We start from the raw sequence: 21,009 nt of genomic DNA, 5'->3' as shown, positions 1-21,009 counted from the left end.
AAGAAAGAGGATCTGGTTTTGTTTTCGATGGTATCAAAAGTGTAAAAGTAAAACTATATAAATATGAATATCAAAGAGCTTCGTCTTATTTTCCCCTTCAATTTAAATCAAGTAATATTATTAATGTCCAAAATAAAAAGGATAATAAGTGTTTTCTTTGGTCAATATTAGCAAGTTTATTTCCAGCCAATAAAGACAAACAAAGAGTAACAAAATATAAAGAATATGAAAATGAAATTAACATGAAAGGAATTGAATATCCTGTTTCAATAAAAGATATCCCAAAAGTAGAGAAACAAAATAATCTAAGTATAAATGTATTTGCTTTAGAGGATCAAACAAATAAACAATCTTTACATCCAGTTTATATATCAAATGTAGAAAGTAAAAACGTAATTGATCTCTTATACATTGAAAGTAACGAAAATACTCATTATTGTCTAATTAAAAATTTAAATAGTTTTATGTGTGATAAGAATAGAAATAAATCGTTTATATGTAGAAACTGTTTGCAAGGATTTCAAAGAGAAGAAACACTAATAAAACATAAAAAAATATGTTATGATAACAAACATTGTAAAACCATAATGCCAAAACCAGGAAAAAATATTCTTAAATTCAATAATCATCATTTTAAAAATAAATTACCATTTGTTATCTACTCTGATTTCGAAGCATATAATATTCCTATACAATCCTGTACTCCAGATCCTAATAAATCTTATATAAAACCAATAAGTAAACAAGAAATAAATAGTTATGGTATTTATGTTCATTCTGATTATCCAGAAATATATAAACCACAATACTTTTCTTATGTTGGTGATGATGCAGTAGAAAAATATGTGGAAAAAGTAATGAAGATATACAAAGAAATAACTTATAAGATCTACCTTAACGAAAAGAAAAAACCAATATTAAATAATCATGAAGAAGATGAATTTCAAGAAGCAACCGGATGTTATATTTGTGGAGAAGAATTTAAAGAAAGCGAAAAAGTAAGAGAACATAATCATCTTTCAGGTAAATATAGAGGAGCAGCGTGTCAATCGTGTAACACAAAAGAAGGTAAAGCAACAAAATTAATACCCGTGTTCTTTCATAATGGATCGAATTATGATTTCCACTTTTTAATAGAAGAGTTAATGAAATATGAAGATGAATATAATAAAGTAAAACTTCTTTCTAAAAACTCAGAAAATTATATTTCTATAGATTATGGATCAAATTATAAAAAATTAAGATTCCTAGATTCATATAGATTTATGTTAAAAGGCTTATCAGATATTGCCAAATCAATGGATGAGTTTCCTATTTTAGAAAAAGAGTTTAAAGGTAATATAGCTCATTTAAAACAAAAAGGATTCTATCCATATGAATACATAGATTCTATAAAAAAATTTGAAGATAAAAAACTTCCTGAAATAGAAAAATTTTATTCTAAATTAAAAAAAGAAACAATTACAAAAGAAGAGTACAAACATGCACAAAGAGTCTGGGAACATTATAATTGTAAAACTTTATTAGACTATCATAATTTATATCTAAAAACTGATGTTCTTATCTTAGCCGATGCATTCGAAAAATTTAGAAATTTCTTTTTAGAAAACCATAAAATAGATCCATGCTATTGTTATTCTGCTCCGGGATTGACTTGGCAATGCGGGTTAAAATTTACTGGAGTAAAACTAGAATTATTAACTGATGTTGATATGTTACAAATGTTTGAGAAAGGAATAAGAGGAGGATTTTCTGGAGTATTAGGTCCTAGACATGTAAAAGCCTTCAACAAATATACTTCAAATTATGATAAAGATTATAGAATAATAGATGAACATGAAAAAAAAGAGTGTTTAAAAAGATTAAAAGAAGGAAAAGATTTAAATAAATTTTTTGAAAAAAATTATTTGTTGTATCTAGATGCAAATAATTTATATGGATGGGCTATGTCACAAAAACTTCCTACAGGAGATTTTAAATGGGAAAAAGATTTAAAATATTATAAAGAAATTCCAAAAGGAAGAGGATGTTTAATTGAATGTGATTTAAAATACACAGAAAAATGTAAAAAGAAAACATATAAATATCCTTTAGCACCAGAAAAGATGAAAATAAAAAAAGAAGAATTATCTGATTACCAATTAAATCTATTGGGAGACAAACCATTAGGTAATGAAGAAAAATTATTTTTAACATTGAGAGATAAAAAAAAATATATAATTCACGATAGCATTTTAAAAGAATATATAAAACTTGGAATAAAGGTAACAAAAGTTTACAGAACAATTTCATTTAAAGAATCAAATTGGTTAGCAAAATACATAAATTTCAATACAGAACAAAGAACTAAAGCAAAATCAGATTTTGAAAAAGATCTTTGGAAACTGATGAACAATAGTTTCTATGGTAAAACATTAGAAAATATCAGAGGAAGAAGTGAAATAAAATTATTGACAGACAGGGAAGAAGTAAAAAAATATATAAAAAAACCAAATTTTAAAGACTCAATAATATTTAATGATAACTTTGTTGCAATTGAAAATAATGTTCCTTCTGTTAAATTTAATAAACCTATTTATTTAGGACAGGCTATATTGGATTACTCAAAACAATTGATGTATAGCTTTTATTATGATGTTGTTAATGAATTATGGGAAAAGAATGAATTAGTTGCAAGTGATACTGATAGTATGATTTTGAGTGTAAAAACCAAAGATATTTTTAAAGACATGGAAGAAATGATAGATGAACTTGATACGTCTGGTTATCCAAAAGATCACCCTTTATATTCAGAAAAAAATAAAAAAGTAATTGGTAAATTTAAAGATGAACTTAATGGGAAAATTATGAATGAAATAGTTTATTTAAAAAGTAAAGCATATTCTTTTACATTAACAGACACAATGTGTTTAAGTGAAGAAAAAAAATTAAAAGGAATTGGAAAAACTACAATAAATAAAGATATTAAATTTGATGATTATAAAGATTGTTTGTTCAATAATAAAACCAAAATGAATAAAATGTGTACAATGAACTCGAGCAAACACAAAATGTTTGTTAATGAAGTAAATAAAATAAGTATGTCTTCATTCGACGACAAAAGATATATTTTAGATAATGGAATAGATACTCAACCTTTTGGATTTTAATTTATTTTAATTTATTTTAATTTCCAAACAATAAAACCAGTTAATGTCATACCACCAACAACAAATGCAATCTCTCTATTTTTCTGGTCTTCTGATGGAGTATAAAAATCACTTAATGTAGGTTTAGGTGATAATGAAGTTAATTTTTTATTCGTGACACGATAGTATAGTTTCATTGCTTGGTCAACATCATCAAAAGTCTGAACCGCATGATGTTCCTTTTGTAATTGTTCAGTTATAAAATCTAATCTTTGTATTCTTTTTTTATTCCATTCTGATTGTGCTTTTTCTAATTTTTCTATAGCTTTATCATGTCTTATTTTCTCTTCATTTGCATTACTACCCATATGTGAAAATAAATAATTACTCCCTGAAAATGCAAAAGCATTTGTTATTGCCCCACCAAGCATCATTGTTAAAGCACTTGCCATTTTATAAAAACAAAAATTACTTCATAATATCAGCAGGTATAATACCTTGCTTAATCAACATATCTTTTGTTGCCATTGCAAGTAATATATCAATGGATAACATTACAACATCATTCATGTTAAAATCCACTTTTGGTGCTGGCCTCCTTAATACCTTTTTACCTATTTCTGCATATCCAACTGTTAACAATGTTTCCACTCCAGCATGATATAACATATTTGCTATTTGTTTTCCGTCTTTTTGAGTTGTCATTTTAATGTACTAAATTTAATTAAATTCAAAAGGATCAATTTCTTTCTTTTGTTTTTCTGGTTTTGTTATTTCTTTAATCATTCTTTCTGGTTTCTTACTTTGGTTGTAAAAAAACAATCCCAATCCAACAATACTTATAGGAAAAAGTACAAATTTGTAATCAACTAGGGAACTGGAGTGTTTCTCGACAGAAGGGATATGTTCGTTTGATTCATAATCTGTTTCTGTATCAGAATCTTTTGTTATTTGTTTGATTTTTGAATTTTCTTTTTTTAATTTTTCCACTTCTTTTTTTCTCAATTCTGCATTTCTTATTCTTACTTCTGCACCTTTCTTACCAGCAGCTACTCTTTTTGGGTCTTTTGGTTTGGGTTTTTTAAATACTTCTTTTTTTTCTTCTTTGTTTTCTTTTTGTTCAGGATTTTCATTCATCATTTTTTATGTCATTTTTTTCATCTTTTTTTTGGAAATCGAGCGAAGCGAGTGGTTCGATATGTCTTGCTGTTGTTAATATTGCAGTAAAAGGAGCAAGATACATTCCATATCTATAGTACAGTTCACAACATGTATTAGTTAAAGCATTATTGATAAAAGGATCTTCCTCTAAGTCTTGTATTAAAATTGGTGGATTAACAACTTTGAAAAACTTTGATACACCCATGACATATAAATTTATAAAAGAGTTTCCTAATGTCTTGGTCATACTAGCTCCCAATTTTGCTTCATATTTACAGTATAGTTTGTTTATTTGTTCTGTTGTCATTTTATCAATATCTGACAGTTGTAATTCTTTACCCAGATATTGTTTACTACTCCCACCAGCAACAACGGATGATAATCTTTCGCGTTTTTTTTCTTGAAGGGAACCGTTCACTTCGCTCGCTTCATCATCAATATTTATGTTTTCCACAATTTGCTCGCTTAATAATTCTTCAGCATTCATTTTATACGTTTCAAAAAACGGATATAATTTATTTTTAACTTTAAAAAAATTAAATACAACATACCCAACCAATGATAAGACTGCAGTGTTTGTTGCAATTGTTAGTATTTCCAACAGCATTGCTTTTTTTTATTGCTTATTTTGGTTAAATTACTTAAGCATTATTTTGCTTATTTTGGTTAAATTACTTAAGAATTACTTATTTTGGTTAAATTACTTAAGAATTACTTAAGCATTACTTAAGCATTACTTAAGCATTACTTAAGCATTACTTGAGAATTGCTAAAAAAATCAATTAAGTAACCAATAATCAGTAGGTTGATCTGTCTTTAATATTAATTTACGATGTTTCTTTTTTTTAAGTTCTTCCTTTATTCTTTGTCTTTCTTCCAAAGTAGGAATAACATCATTTTCTCTTAGGCAATTATCAAAACTATCTCTATCTTTTGTGTAGAACATGCATAACCATTTTGTTTGTTCTCTTAAATCTTTTAAAACAGAGTTGTATCTCTGTGAAATGACCCACACTGATTGTTCCGCATGTCTTCCTGAAAATGCAAGCTCGGACAGCATATCTTTTTTCTTTGTTAGTTCTTTTGTTGCACTGCAGTCATCAATGATATATAATGTTGGATGACCAGCATATTTTTTAAAGAACATTCTTAGTAGTTCTTGTAGCTTCTCTTCTTCAGAAAGGGAACCGTTCGCTTCTCTCACTTCTACAATAGGATTAACAATTATTAGATTTTTTGTTTTTGGTTTTCTAACATCACCAATCCATTCACGATTTTTGTATGCTTTGTTCCATTGGATGGTTGGACAAAGTATGACTATATATTTGAAAACACCACTATATTCTCCTTCTAATAAATCAAGAACAAACTCTGTTTTTCCACATCCTGTTTGTCCACATATAATAGCACAATGGGGATATTTTGGTAATTCATAAAGGGAATCGGAGTGTATCTCGCTCCGCTCGTTTGTTTCCATTTTTTAAGGGGAACCGCTAGTAATTAACTTCTTTAAATCTTCCATCTTCAAAATTAATTTGTGCATCTTGTATAACAAACAGATAAACATTTATTAATTTATTTGCTCCTGCTGTTTTAGTTATTTGGATAGTAATACCTTCAGAAGCATTTTCAATTCTTCTACCTGAACCGTGTAATGAGTTGTCATCTGTTGAACGTAAATCTAACCATAATGCATAATTAGTTGTAAGATATTTTTCTAATGTTGTATAGGATAAATTTAAATCCTTTAAAACTTCTTCTGTTGTTTTATTTCTTTTTGAATTTAAAGCAAAGAATTTATTTATTTCATCCCATTGTTGATATGCTTTCATTCCTTGACTGTAAAGTTGATTTGGAACACCTTCTATTGTCATTTCTACTTTTGTTATGTTAGGATTATAATAAGTTTCGGTACTTGTTCTTTCAGGATCTTCGAACAACATTAGAATTCCTTTCATACTTCTAGCTGGAACATTTAAATTTATATTCCACAATGTATCAGATTTGTTTTTGGTTATTTTTCTATGTCTTAGTATTCTATCGTACAAAATAACCATCTTACCATTAACTTGTTGTCTTATCTGTCTTGCTAATTCTGCATCAGTAACCATATCAAATTCTAAACAAATGTTTTTGATTGTATAACTTGCAGATGTATCTGTTGATTTAATAACATTGCTATAATTATTAAATGTAAGTTCATATTCAAGTCTATCACCAAGACCTGCTTGATAAAAAGGCATATGAGTTTCTAATAGTTCAAAATCAAGTGGGATACAAAATCTTGCACCATATGCAGTTGCAATTGCTTCATCCCCTATGTTTGATGCTTTATCATCCGCGCCAACTCTGTGTTTTAACATGTTTGTTTCACCAATTCCTTGGTATGCCATATTTAAACGTTCAGATGTAGATTTCCATAAATCAACATAACAATGATAAATATCACTATCATCAATTGACATAATTTCATTTCCACTTATACGAATTGTTGTTTTTTTAACTATTGTTCTTCCTATGTTTTGATATATAGTTGCATTGTCGTCTGTAGATGTGAGTTCTATTTCAAATGCCAATCTGGTTGTTCCAGGAACAATAACATCATTATTGCTTAGATTGGGGAATCTCACTAATAGCTGTTGATTTTGATCAATAGTTGAAGGATTATTTGTTATTGATACACTTTGACGAATACCTTTCACACCACGGGGTTCTCTTATTTTTCTGTAAGGATTTAATTTGTTTCCGTATGCCGACATTTTTAAGGATTAAATTTGTTATAAAAATAATTCAATTATCACTGATACTAGAGTATTGATACATGTAGAATTATCACTCTCACTAACAAACCCTATAATATCTCCAGCCTTAACTTCAAAAGGTGTATAAAAGTTATGATAACTGTGTGTGTCACCATTACTTAAACTTATTCCGTAACTATATGTCTTATAATTATTAACAGTTATCATAACATCTATATTATCTGAGTTTGTTCTTAAACTTACTAAACTAATACCCAATATTTGTCCTGGAAAGTTCATTACATAATAACCACCACCACCATCACCAAAATTAAACTTTTGTCTTGCATGTATTGAACCATCAATTCCAGCATTTATACTTATTAATTTTTTGTCTGGTTTATTTTTAATATTACTAACTATATTTTCAACATTTAAAACTCTGATGGTTAGGGCAGCGACACTCCGGCGTAAATCTCTATCCTTAGTATCCATTGTTTGAAGCTCACTCTTCATATTTAATATTTCCTTTTTTATTTCCGATGTATCTACGTTTTTTTTTTTGACACCAAGTATGCTCATTTTATTAAATAAATTATATAACTTCTAAAACACAATTAATTGGTAAATGATTAATTATCTTGTTATTATTTTCATCTCTTATTTCTAATTTCAATTCTGTTATAACATCATTTACTAAACACTTATATTCCGGATGCTCAAATCTCGCTGTTATAACTTCACCAAACTCTTTATTCTCGACTGGAATAACAGCCAATAATGTACTTGGCTTACCATCAAGATAATTATGAGAAGTGCTAACTTGTTCCAAATGGATATATAATGATTTATGGATAGCAAAATCCACAAATTTGTTTCCATAATGTAATTCATTAGGTTCGAATTTACGTTTATTATTAAATCCTAACATATTTCCCAAACCCTTACTTATCTTTAACTCAGTAGTAGTGTTTAATGAAGCGATACCATTTGCTTCATTTACGGATAATACAATATTTTCTTTTTGAAATTCATCCACTATTTGTTGAAAACTATAATAACCATTCATAATCCTTTGTTGTTCCTCTCCGGTTTTTGTTATAAACCCATGATAAACATTATACCAACCTATACTGTATCTTATAAATTTCAAACCAATACGTTTATTTCCATTTCTGTTATTTATGTATTGTTCTAAGTTTATTGTATTATCAATATTTGAAATAGTATGAAACATTTTTAATATAAAAAAATGATAACAAAAGAATTTAAATATAATCCTAATGTTTCATATAATCCAGGTATTAAATATTCTGAAAAAGATCATCAATTAAAAACAAATCTTGTAAATCAAACAATATTTGTAAATCAAAAAGAGAACTTTAAAACATCTTTTCCTGATTTATTTCAAAACTATCAAAACCCATCAATACACACTAACGAACCATGGAATGCCTGCAGATTCATTCTTCATTTGATTGGTGGCAATGTCAGTTAAATTTTGCAGTTTGGTGTGCAAGTACAGGATGTGGTGTTTCTTATAATGATCATATACAAAATACTTCAAATCTTACAAAGTCTTTTTATATGTTTCATTTATATTATTGCATTGCAAGAATTTTAAAAGAACTTAAATCACCTTTACCAACAGATTCTTCTTTTTGTTATTACAAGAACCCATATGACAAAGCTGCATATCAGAAATTATGTGATGAATTTAATATTTCTCCAAATACAAATTGGAGACAAAAACTAGAATCATCATGTCAAGGATTAGGAAGTTTTGAGCAATATTATAAACCAAGTGGTGAATATAGACAAAATCATAAAAAGGATGGTCCATTCTTTAATATTCATGATACAATTTATCATGAAAAAGATATAAGTATGGCTTGGACTACTTTTATTTTAGATAATGGGAATGGATTTACACAATCTGGTGTTGAACGTATTAATGAAAGTATTAAAATTTATGTATGGGCTTTGTTAGGTGCACAATCACAAACAAAAACAGAAATTTTAAAAGTAGGAACAGGATTTGATGCACAAAAACAATTCTTAGCAAATGTACAAGATGTAATAAATAGTCCTATCGATTTACCCACCCAAATATCGAATTACGAAAATGTTTTAAAATACGCAAGAAGTAAAGTTGATTATGCTTATGGACTTGGTTTATATATGTCTCCCAGTGATATGGTTTTACAAATTGGAAGTATTGTTGGTTATAATAATAAAATTATAATTGCAACAGAAAATCAAACACTTGGGTTAAATGATGATTTAAATAATAAAAATTTTGATCATGTTGATTTTAAACCAAAAGAACCTGTAAAACCACAAGAACCTATAAAACCTGAAAAGCCTAAAGAACCAAAAATAGATCCAATAAAAAAAACTGAACATGAAGATCATGAAGATAATAAACAAGCAATAATATTTGTAAGTATTGTAATAGGATTTACAGCACTTTATTTTTTCAAATAATCTCTAGCAGCAGTAAACAATAAACTAACAACTAAAATAAGCAATGCCCATAAGTTGTTTGCAAACCAATTTACTACGTCTTTTGTTGCAGACAATAACCAAGAAACAATAGAACCTATAATACCTGGTAATGCAGCTGCTAATTTTCCTGCAAGAAAAGATAATAATTTTCCAAGATTTTTTAATTGTTTTTTTATCCAGTCTTGTACACCACCACCTTTTGATGGAGGAAAAGGAGAAGGAGAAGGAGAACCAGTAAATGCTTCAACAATAACACCAATAATCATTCCAAAAGCAGTTAAAACACTAACTATTGTTATTCCTTGTTCTCTGAATAATGTTCTTATTCTTTCACCTAATGTTTTGTCTTCGTTTAACATTTTATGTATTGTTTGTTTAAATCTGTTTACTTGACTACGTAGTTTTTCTTTATTAATATTAATTACTTCTAGTCTTGCACTTCTCTCAGATTCTAACTCTCTTATTCGACTACTTATTCTATTTATTTGAAATTCATCATTGTCTTCTTTAGCTTGTTCTAATTTGGCGTTTTCTTTTGCTAAGTCTTTATTTGTTTCATTCAATTTTGCTAATTCATTTGCAATCTCTTCTTTTACTGATGTCATTGCACTGATTATACCATCCATCTCTCTTTTTGTCATATCTGTTTGTGTTTCTTCATTTATGAAAGATGTTCCTTGTTCAATAAATGAAGTTTCTATTTCTTTCACATGTGTTTCTTCATTACTTGCTATTTCTAATAATTCTTGTCCTTCTTGTTGTGTAGATATTTCTTGTAATGGAATTTCTATATTATCGAGTTCACGAATTGGTGCTTTTATCTTTTTTTGAAAATCTTGAAACACTGATCTACCTTCTTTTAAATAATCAGATATTTTATAATCATCTACACCTAAAACATCCCTGACAAAATTAACACCGTATTCTCTTTGAAGAGTGCTAAATTTATAAAACTTTAATACTCCTTTTTGGTAATATGTTAATGCAATATCATTACCTTTTTCATCTTTTGCATATAAGATTTGTCTTTCATTATGATCTTCCCTAACAAAAAAACCTACTTCATTACGTGTAGTTTCACCATTTTTTTTATAAAATTGTTTAATCATTTTTTTTGTAGTTTCTTTTTTACGAATTTTAGCTTCATTTTCTGATAAATCTCTTGATTTTTCAAATTCCTTATTTATATTATTTTGAAACTCTTCATCATCTTGAAAAGACGTTTCTTCTTCTTCATAATCATCATCATAATCATTATTTTTAAACTCAGGATTATCAAACTCATAACCTCCTTCAGCCATTTTATTCATCTAAAATATTAGATAATAAACAATAAAAAGAACCTGTTAAAAACAACTTAAGATAAAAATAATTAAATTTTTTATTTAACATTATTTTTACATTTTTTACTAATTTTTCTTTTGTTTCTTCATCCATTTATTTAATTAAAAATTGATTCATAGTTTGGTGGATTTCCCACGTTCACATAGTGGTGATTTTCAACTAAAGTTATTTTGTTTATAAAAATTATAGATTTTCCATTTTTTTTTTTATTTCATTTCTTACTCTATTTTCTGTTTCTTCTATAATTTTTCTTCTTTCATCTTCTGGTAAACTTTTTGAAGTTTTTAAATTTGCCATTTTTAAATTTTTTTTCATCTCATTAAATTTTTCTAGTTCTTCTAAAATAAGTTTAAATTCTTCTTCACTTATTTTATTGTCAGTTAAAGATCTAGAAATTAAATCTTTAATACTATTTAATTTACACTCTGCTAAAGTTTTTATTTCATAATGTTTTTTAGCTTTTGAAGTAAGCTTTCTTCTTATTAATTTTATTACACCCCCAACACTACCGCATGCGACTGCTGTAATCTGTAATGGTAATAAGATAGGAATAGCAATACCTATACCTGCAGAAATAACTGATGCTGAAATTAAAGTTGTATCTATTCCATCTGTAAAGTTTACTCCTCTTTTATATTTTTTATATAAAGAATTTCTTTTGTCTCTTTCATTTTTTAAAGAATTTTCTATTTCTGAAATTTTTTGTAATCTATAGTTTTGTCCATCTTCTATAGGTAATTCTGGATATAAATTAGGAGCTGTAGGTTGTTTCATTTTTTTAAGTAAAAATTGATTTTTTTATTTTTCTCTTAAATCCCACAGAATTCTTTCTCTGTCAGTTCTCCCGGTTTTTTTATTTATTTTTTTTTGGAATTTTTTAGTTGTTTTTTGGGTGTTTTTTAATAACGTTTTTTTCCAAAGTAAAAAAAAAATTTTTTTGGGAGTAAGAAAATTTGGTGTTTTTTGGGGTGTTTTTTTGCTTTTTTATGAAAATTTAGGGCTCTTTTACTTGAAATGAGGGTAATTTTTTGGGGGTCAAATTTTTTTTTTTTTTTGGAGGGGGTGCGCTGGAGTCGTTCAAGTACTATACTACTCATACTGTAACTCTTCAAGAAAAGACCACTGGATGTATTTTATGAATAAAGTCTGCATGACTTATCATTTAACAAATACTTCAAAGCACTATATGGAATATATGGAAAAGATGGTTGCTTATTATCAGAGATGCTTCTCAATTGAAGTATGTGAATGAAAGCAAAGCTGAGGTCAATGTAGTTTAATGAGATGACAAAAAAATGTAAATTGTAAGCTGGTTTAATTTTATTTGAATTGTTAGCAGATGAATTTTAATGATTTGGTCTTTTAATATTCAAGGAGCATTAACATTGGTACTGCTAAATATGTTTTTTAGATATTCATAAACAATTGATAAAATGTTTATTTTAGGTTTAATTACTACCTGTGCTGTACATCACTCTCAGTGCTGGTTTGCTGTCGGAACCAGTAGTGGCAGTCATGTTTGTTGGGATCTAAGATTCCAGTTGCCTATTACCTCAATAGAACATCCAATGGGAGCCAGGGTCAGAAAGTTAATAGTCCACCCAAAGGAACAGTCATGGATTATCTCAGCTACCCAGGGCAATAATGAGGTCTCCATGTGGGATGTAGAGACAGGAGCTAGACGCAAAGCATTGTGGGCCAGTCCTGCTCCACCGCTGTCACAAAAACAGGTCAGAAAAAATGTTTGGAGTTTCACAAAACTTATATTTATAGAGCACATATTTTAAATTGGTATCTACTGTTAAAATTTATGAAAATTAATAACCTATGAACATGTGCAGCACTGCTTTGTATGCATTAGTCTCTTTGCCTGACATAAAAATATGCAAGCAGGGCTATTTCTGACATGTCTAATATCAAAGTTTTCAGTCTAGAAACGTTCTGTTTACATCAGATTAAGAATTTATGTTCAAAATTTGGTTAATCTATGTAAAATTGAGACTGGAAAATGGGGAATATGTCAAAGAAAAAAACAACCCTACCAAAGAGTAGATAACAGCCAAAAGCAAGAAAATACTGCACCCTGAGGTGGTCTTCAGCTGACTCAGAAATAAAATGTGCACTAGTTCAGTGAAAATGGATGTCCTACTATACTCCAAAACATATACACTTGTAATTGAACTAAAATTAAAAAAAAAAATCAAGATTAACAAAAGCCAGAGGCTCCTGACTTGGGACAGGTGCAAAAATGGGCGGAGTTCAACATGTTTTGTGAGATCTCAACCCTCTCCCTATAGCCAATGTAGAATAAAGAATACACAGCAATACGCACAGTAAAACTCGGTTAAAAAGAGTCCAAATCCGATCACAGAAGAATTGGTATCAAAAGAAACTAAGCAAAATGACAATAACAGTCTGGGGCATTACTTAAACAAGTAACAATTAAAATTACCTATACAAGTAATGTTGAAAACTAGGCTAATTTAAATATAACTTATATAAGTTATTTTTCTGAATATTATTAGCTCACCTGGCCCAAAGGGCCAAGTGAGCTTTTCTCATCACTTTGCGTCCGGCGTCCGGCGTCCGGCGTCCGTCGTCGTTCGTCCGTCGTCGTCCGGCGTTAGCTTTTACAAAAATCTTCTCCTCTGAAACTACTGGGCCAAATCAAACCAAACTTGGCCACAATCATAATTGGGGTATCTAGTTTAAAAAAATGTGTGGCGTGACTCGGTCAACCAACCAAGATGGCCGCCACGGCTAAAAATAGAACATAGGGGTAAAATGCAGTTTTTGGCTTATAACTCAAAAACCAAAGCATTTAGAGCAAATCTGACATGGGGTAAAAATGTTTATCAGGTCAAGATCTATCTGCCCTGAAATTTTCAGATGAATCGGTCAATCGGTTGTTGGGTTGCTGCCCCTGAATTGGTAATTTTGAAGAAATTTTGCTGTTTTTGGTTATTATCTTGAATATTATTATAGTTAGAGATAAACTGTAAACAGCAATAATGTTCAGCAAAGTAAGATCTACAAATAAGTCAACATGACCAAAATGGTCAGTTGACCCGTTTCGGAGTTATTGCCCTTTATAGTAAATTTTTAACCATTTTTCGTTAATTAAAGTAATCTTTTACAAAAATCTTCTCCTCTGAAACTACTTTGCCAAATTAATCCAAACTTGGCCACAATCATCTTTGGGGTATCTAGTTTAAAAAATGTGTGGCGTGATCTGGTCAACCAACCAAGATGGCCGCCATGGCTAAAAATAGAACAAAGGGGTAAAATGCAGTTTTTGGCTTATAACTCAAAAACCAAAGCATTTTGAGGAAATCTGACAGGGATAAAAATGTTTACCAGGTCAAGATCTATCAGCCCTGAAATTTTCAGATGAATCGGTCAATTGGTTGTTGGGTTGCTGCCCCTGAATTGGTAATTTTGAGGAAATTTTGCTGTTTTTGGTTATTATCTTGAATATTATTATAGATAGAGATAAACTGTAAACAGCAATAATGTTCAGCAAAGTAAGATCTACAAATAAGTCAACATGACCAAAATGGTCAGTTGACCCGTTTAGGAGTTATTGCCCTTTATAGTCAATTTTTAACCATTTTTCGTAAATTAAAGTAATCTTTTACAAAAATCTTCTCCTCTGAAACTACTGGGCCAAATTAATCCAAACTTGGCCACAATCATCTTTGGGGTATCTAGTTTAAAAAATGTGTGGCGTGACCTGGTCAACCACCCAAGATGGCGCCACCGCTAAAAATAGAACATAGGGGTAAAATGCAGTTTTTGGCTTATAACTAAAAAACCAAAGCATTTTGAGGAAATCTGACATGGGATAAAAATGTTTATCAGGTCAAGATCTATCTGCCCTGAAATTTTCAGATGAATTGGTCAATCAGTTGTTGGGTTGCTGCCCCTGAATTGGTAATTTTGAGGAAATTTTGCTGTTTTTGGTTATTATCTTGAATATTATTATAGATAGAGATAAATTGTAAACAGCAATAATGTTCAGCAAAGTAAGATCTACAAATAAGTCAACATGACCAAAATGGTCAGTTGACCCCTTTAGGAGTTATTGCCCTTTATAGTCAATCTTTAACCATTTTTCATAAATCTAAGTAATCTTTTACAAAATCTCCACTGAAACTACTAGGCCACAATCATCTTTGGGGTATCTAGTTTGAAAAATGTGTCCGATGACCTTGCCATTCAACCAAGATGGCCGCCACGGCTAAAAATTGAACATAGGGGTAAAATGCAGTTTTTTGCTTATAACTATGAAACCAAAGCATCTAGAGCAAATCTGACAAGAAGTTAAATTGTTAATCAAGTCAATATCTATCTGCCCTGATTTTTTCAGATGAATTGGACAACTGGTTGTTGGGTTGCTGCCCTCCAATTGGTAATTTTTAAAGAAATTTTGCCGTTTTTGGTTATCTTGAATACTATTATAGATAGCGATAAACTGTAAACAGCAATAATGTTCAGCAAAGTAAGATCTACAAATAAGTCAACATGACCTAAATGTTCAATTGACCCCTTAAGGAGTTATTGCCCTTTATAGTCAATTTTTAACAATTTTCATTAGTTTGGTAAATTTATGTAAATTTTTACCAAATATAGTTCTCTGTTACTAATGGGCAAAATTCATAATAGATATAATTGTAAGAAGCAAAATCGTTCAGTAAAGTAAGAACTTCAAACACATCACCATCACCAAAATACAATTTTGTCATGAATCCATTTGTGTCCTTTGTTTAATATGCACATAGACCAAGGTGAGCGACACAGGCTCTTTAGAGCCTCTAGTTTTTATAGGTGTCCAAGAATACAGATTTTACTAGCTTTAAATAATTTTCACAGTTATCTGGTTATTTTTCCCTTGATATATAAAAACTAATTCTTCAGAAACACTAATTAACTTTCCGACGCACTTATCTTTCATATTGACGCTTCTGGGTCAAAGATTGGACTCTTGGGACTATTAAATTATCATTCTCCTCTAAAATCTTGAAGGTAGACTGATATAAATAGATAGATACTTGTGAATTAATTAAGACCTGAAGTTATTTATAATGTGTAACCTAAATCAATTAAATATGTACCTTAGATAAGTGTAATTGCTATTTTTTTCAAAAATGTTGAAAATAACTTATTCAAGTAATGTTTTTGTCATTATTTTCAAAGTAACCCTTTATCTTTATACTCCTCTCAAATCTGATAAATTCTTTATTTTATGATATAAAATGTTGTTTAAAATCATGAAAACTACATTTTGTCTATGTTTCTATTGAAAATTAAAATAACTCGATTAGGTAATTTTATTATTTTTAAAATAAAAAATTACTTATATAAGTAATTAAAAAAAATAACTTGTTTAAGTAACGCCCCTGTCTGAATAATACAGAAAATAACAAAGGACTACTATCAGATACTGACATGCCAGCTACAGACCTCAATTAAACTGATTGAAAGATTACGTCTTCATCATATGAAAATTACTGCTGTCATGGTTTGAAATATTGTTTCTTGCTTGATAATTTTTAAATTTGTTGAATAACATTTTCACATATCAAAGTCATCAACTTTTTGTACTGTGGATTCTTTATTATTTGTTATATACCAATTTTTGTGGGTTTCGTGGGAACCACGAATTGAAATGTTCAACAATTGCAATTTTCAATAGGCTTTGTATACAGAGATTGGCAAAAGCACCAAATCAACTAACACGAAAATGCTAGTTGTCAGTAATCCACAAAAATTGATACCTACGAAAATTAATGAATCCATGAAAAGTGATACCCACGAAAATAAATGAATCCATGAAAATTGATACCCACGAAAATAAATGAATCCACAGTATTCAATATGGTTTTCGATATTTCAGTATATTCAGTTGTAAAATTTAATGGGCAATAGTAGCTAGGATTAAGAATGTTATTATTTTTCAGTATTTTGAGGATTTAGTCAGATTAAATAATTCCTTCATTTGTGGTTCCATTGTTCAATTTTTATCAAAGTAATTTATTGAAAAAAAAGTCTGATTTTCCATGATGACAAAAAATATGCAAAAATTACTTTTTTTTTTTAATAATGTTTACTATTGACAAAAGCATAAAAGGTCAAAGTTCACCATTGGAGAGTAGGTAATGTCTATGTATTAACCATTAATAGCATAGGTTCAGATTATCTGATTGTTCTATTTATAGTTAACCTTATCTTCTCACTGATTAATCAGTCTCACTTGCGGACAAACTTATCCCATACCAGTAGTGTTACTGTATTAAACAAACAATTACTATAGGAAATATGAAATAGTAACTGTTTGGTCTTTTATAATTTCAATAAAATATGATTTAGTAAAGACTGATTTAACATTCTTTTATATCTAGAAACATTTCTGAATGTTTATATAACAAATATATACACTTAAAGGCCATCCCTTGTTGTCTATATAGAAAAAATAAGTATCGAAGAATATTCTTTTTTTGGTTGAAATATGAGTTTAAAATAGTAATGGAACGTATACTCTTTGAAAAGAAACCCACACAAAGTCCTCTTACATAATTCCTTATATATATAAAAAGAAGAAGAAAAGTACCCTTTGCAACAAAATTTTCTGCAAATTCTTTTAAAATTTTCTATAAGAGTCTATTTTTACCTTACCATGGAAGAATATTATAGATGAATATTTATAGTTTTAGAGCCCAAAAAAGAACAGTATTTTATAGAAAATGACATACATTTTTGTATATAATGTATAAAATTTTATCAATAAGACTCAAGAAAGTCCGTAGAATCAATTTACTCTGAATCTATTTCACACAAGAGTCTTTCTCAAATAGTTTTTTTATTCCTTATACTCAAATTCAAAGTTTTACAGCTCCATTTATCATGTTTATGTACTTTAGGATTCTTACAATAAAATGACATTTTCAATAAAAATAAATAATAGACTTACGACAACAGAAAACCGCAATTTTGAAGTGTTTTATCATATGTTGAGTATTCATCCCAAAAATGTAGGAGAAGGACCTTTTTCAACCGAAACAACAATGTGTTGGAAGTTTAAGTTTTAAAAAAAAATCTAGATAGAAATTAATTTTTGATTTTGGTTTGAGATTGATGAAATAATGTACAAAAACATGCAAAATTCGCAATATCATATCAAAATGGTTTCAACAGCACCTAATAGTGCTGGAATTTTTTCAACATACCAAAGTTCAAAAATTGTTGAAAAATATTTGATATAGACTTTATAATATTCGAATTCAAGTAGGCTTTGACAATTTTAATAATTGACCCTGTGAGACAATCAAATGCAGGGAATTTATTCCATCAAATACAGATATATATATTTAAAATACCTTCTTAACCAAGACCAAAATCATATATTTGAAATACTAATTCTTATATTGTGTTTCAGATTAGAATTAATTCATTTTAAGTTAAATTTGTCTTTCCATGCCAAAATCTACACAAAAATAGAATGCAAAAAGTATGAACTATTGAGTCACATAAATTACTTCAAAATTGAATCTGCCAGTGATTATTATAACAATCAGAGAATACTTTTATTAGAATTATTGTGAAACTTATTCATTATAGAAGTATGGACTGTATAATTGTTTACAACAATGAAAAATAAAGTAAAATCTGGTCTCTAAAAGAGGAAAATTAGAATAAGGAAAAATTTGTTAAGATTGATAATATAAGTACATTTAATTAATATAAAACACTGAAAATCTATTCAACTGTACATTTTGTAAGATTTATTGTTAATTTATTTTTAATCATTATATATTAATATAGTTAAACACAATGTAAAATAAATGTTTATTTTCCAATTTTACAAATTGATATGCATTACTGCTGTACATGTTATAAGTTAAAGTAATACAATCATGCTGAGTGTTTGTCCGCAACATCCGGGTTTTCAGAGATAAGAATAGCTATAAAATCTGCATCTCATTAGATGACGTGTAACATAGGGGAATCTGAACCTATGCTATTCAGTATTTTAAGTTCAATATCCAATGGCAGCAGACCTCACTTAAGCAGTATTATGATAGGATTACATAGTAACTCTTTTAGCTGAATTTTTGACTATGGAGTATCTTATCTTTAAAACTAGTGCAAATTTGAGTAATTGATTTATCCATTCTACTTACTTTATTGTGAGAAGTTTAAAAAAAACAATAGTAAAATATTTTTTATTCAATGATTTTTAAATAAACTTTTCTACCATTTAATATAAAAAAGAAATTTGTTTCTGACCAAATCAAGGGAGGTAATCCCGTATTCTCCTTGATTTTACATATACATAGTTACATAACTATTCTAATTCAAAACATCAGCACAGCAATGTTAAATCTGCAAATTTTGTTCTTCCCTTGCTAGCTGCTGAGAGCTATAAAACATCAGGTGTAATAAAAAAATGTGTTGAAATTGAAAAAGAAATAATGATTGATTAGTTAGTGTTTAATGCCATTTTCAACACCATCAGGATATTTTGGCTGTCAGTTTTAAAGCATTCATTGATGGAAGAACCCAGAGTGCCCAGGGAGAACGACAAATCTTGGATAGTAAAATTTACAATCATTGACAATGAGATTGGAGTCGTTTAAAACATTAATTTTTACTTCTACAGGCAAGTAACCATTCTGTATATGGTATGCATATGGTGATGACAGATAACAATGTTATAATGTTGACAGCAAGCTCTGACATGAGGGCCAGATTCTGGGATATCAATTATCCAGCCAATTCTTACATTATGGCCCCTGCTGCCATGGACCCTGGTCATCAACCAAGTGTGAGCTACAGGTAAATTTTATTTCTGTAGTAACCTAGTTAATAACAAGAATAAAAGACAGGTTTGTCACCAAAATCCATAATGTAACAATATTTATTTAAACACTGGCATACTGGCATGAAAATAGGTGGGAAAAATTAATTATTGTGTTTCAGGAAACAAAATGTTATGATCTCGTAATGGTAGTTCTTATTTTTACAATACACATTAAGTCTCATTATTTGCATTAAATTAAATTCCCAATAATTTCTCGCTTTACAGTACCATAGATATGGAGGGTTAAAGACATACTAGATGTAACATAAAATGTACAAACATTTATATACTGTAAATTCAGAAATAATTGCTAGATTTTTTATTATTGCTAATTATGCAACAGAGTTGTAAACACAATAATTAGAACTCCCATTTTGTAATATTTTAACTGAACTAAGAATGACTTTTCTAAAAATCATAAAAATTAAAATTTCATTTGAGTTTGAAATGACAAAATCTCAATAATAAATGCACACAATAATTTCTGAATTTACAGTAATTTAGTTTGTTTTTCTTTAAGATCTCGTCTAATTGAGGGCACAGAAGTTATAATAGAAACATATACCAAAAAACAGACTTTGACAAATGAAGATATTCCACGCTGTGGACCAGACACTCCGGCCATTGGACACCATGATGTCATCAGTGATATAAATACATGTATGGCTTCTCAGTGTCTCGTGATAACAGGCTCTAGAGATGGTGTTGTAAAAGTCTGGAAATGACATTGATATATTCCAGATCAAATGTAAAACTAAAGGTCACAAGGACTTGGGAATAATGTTTAAAAATTTAATGTGAAGGTTAAAGGTCTAATGTTAACCAAAGGTCACAAGGACAGTGCAATATGTTGTTCCTGAGAAATAAACCATTTGTAATAATTGTTATGCCAAATATCAATATTTTTTATATTAAAACATTGTGTTTGTATTTGTCTTTCTGTTGAATTGATGGCATGTTTTATAGAGACATATAGTCTTTTTCACTGGTAATGGTTCAATTCAGAAGATCCGTTCTTCGAACATCACCTTCTGGATATTCGCATTATGCTTTGTTTTGGACATTCCAATTATGCTCTGTTTTGGACATTTCCATTGTGCTTTGTTTTGGACATTCCAACTATATATATGCTTTGTTTTGGACATTCCAACTATATATATGCTTTGTTTTGGACATTCCAACTATATATATGCTTTGTTTTGGACATTCCCATTATGCTCTGTTTTGGACATAATGTACTGTTTCTAACAATATGTAGTTTGTTGTT

At 28.9% G+C, this 21,009-nt stretch overlaps 1 protein-coding gene across 1 annotated transcript in view; it reads left to right on the top strand.

Moving 5' to 3' along the window:
• Window positions 1-20,672, top strand: part of LOC134692592 (phosphoinositide 3-kinase regulatory subunit 4-like) — a 61,144-nt gene extending 40,472 nt beyond the window's left edge. The window contains exons 32-34 of the mRNA XM_063553050.1: window positions 12,329-12,612; window positions 19,542-19,717; window positions 20,263-20,672. Coding sequence (XP_063409120.1) covers window positions 12,329-12,612; window positions 19,542-19,717; window positions 20,263-20,467 — 665 coding nt within the window. The 3' untranslated portion in view covers window positions 20,468-20,672. The remainder of the gene's footprint in view (window positions 1-12,328; window positions 12,613-19,541; window positions 19,718-20,262) is intronic.
• The last annotated feature ends 337 nt before the right edge of the window (window positions 20,673-21,009 follow it).

Source organism: Mytilus trossulus, chromosome 12 (genome assembly GCF_036588685.1).
Source record: "Mytilus trossulus isolate FHL-02 chromosome 12, PNRI_Mtr1.1.1.hap1, whole genome shotgun sequence".
Classification (NCBI taxonomy): Eukaryota; Metazoa; Mollusca; class Bivalvia; order Mytilida; family Mytilidae; genus Mytilus; species Mytilus trossulus.
This window is presented reverse-complemented; position numbering and strand designations above follow the sequence as displayed.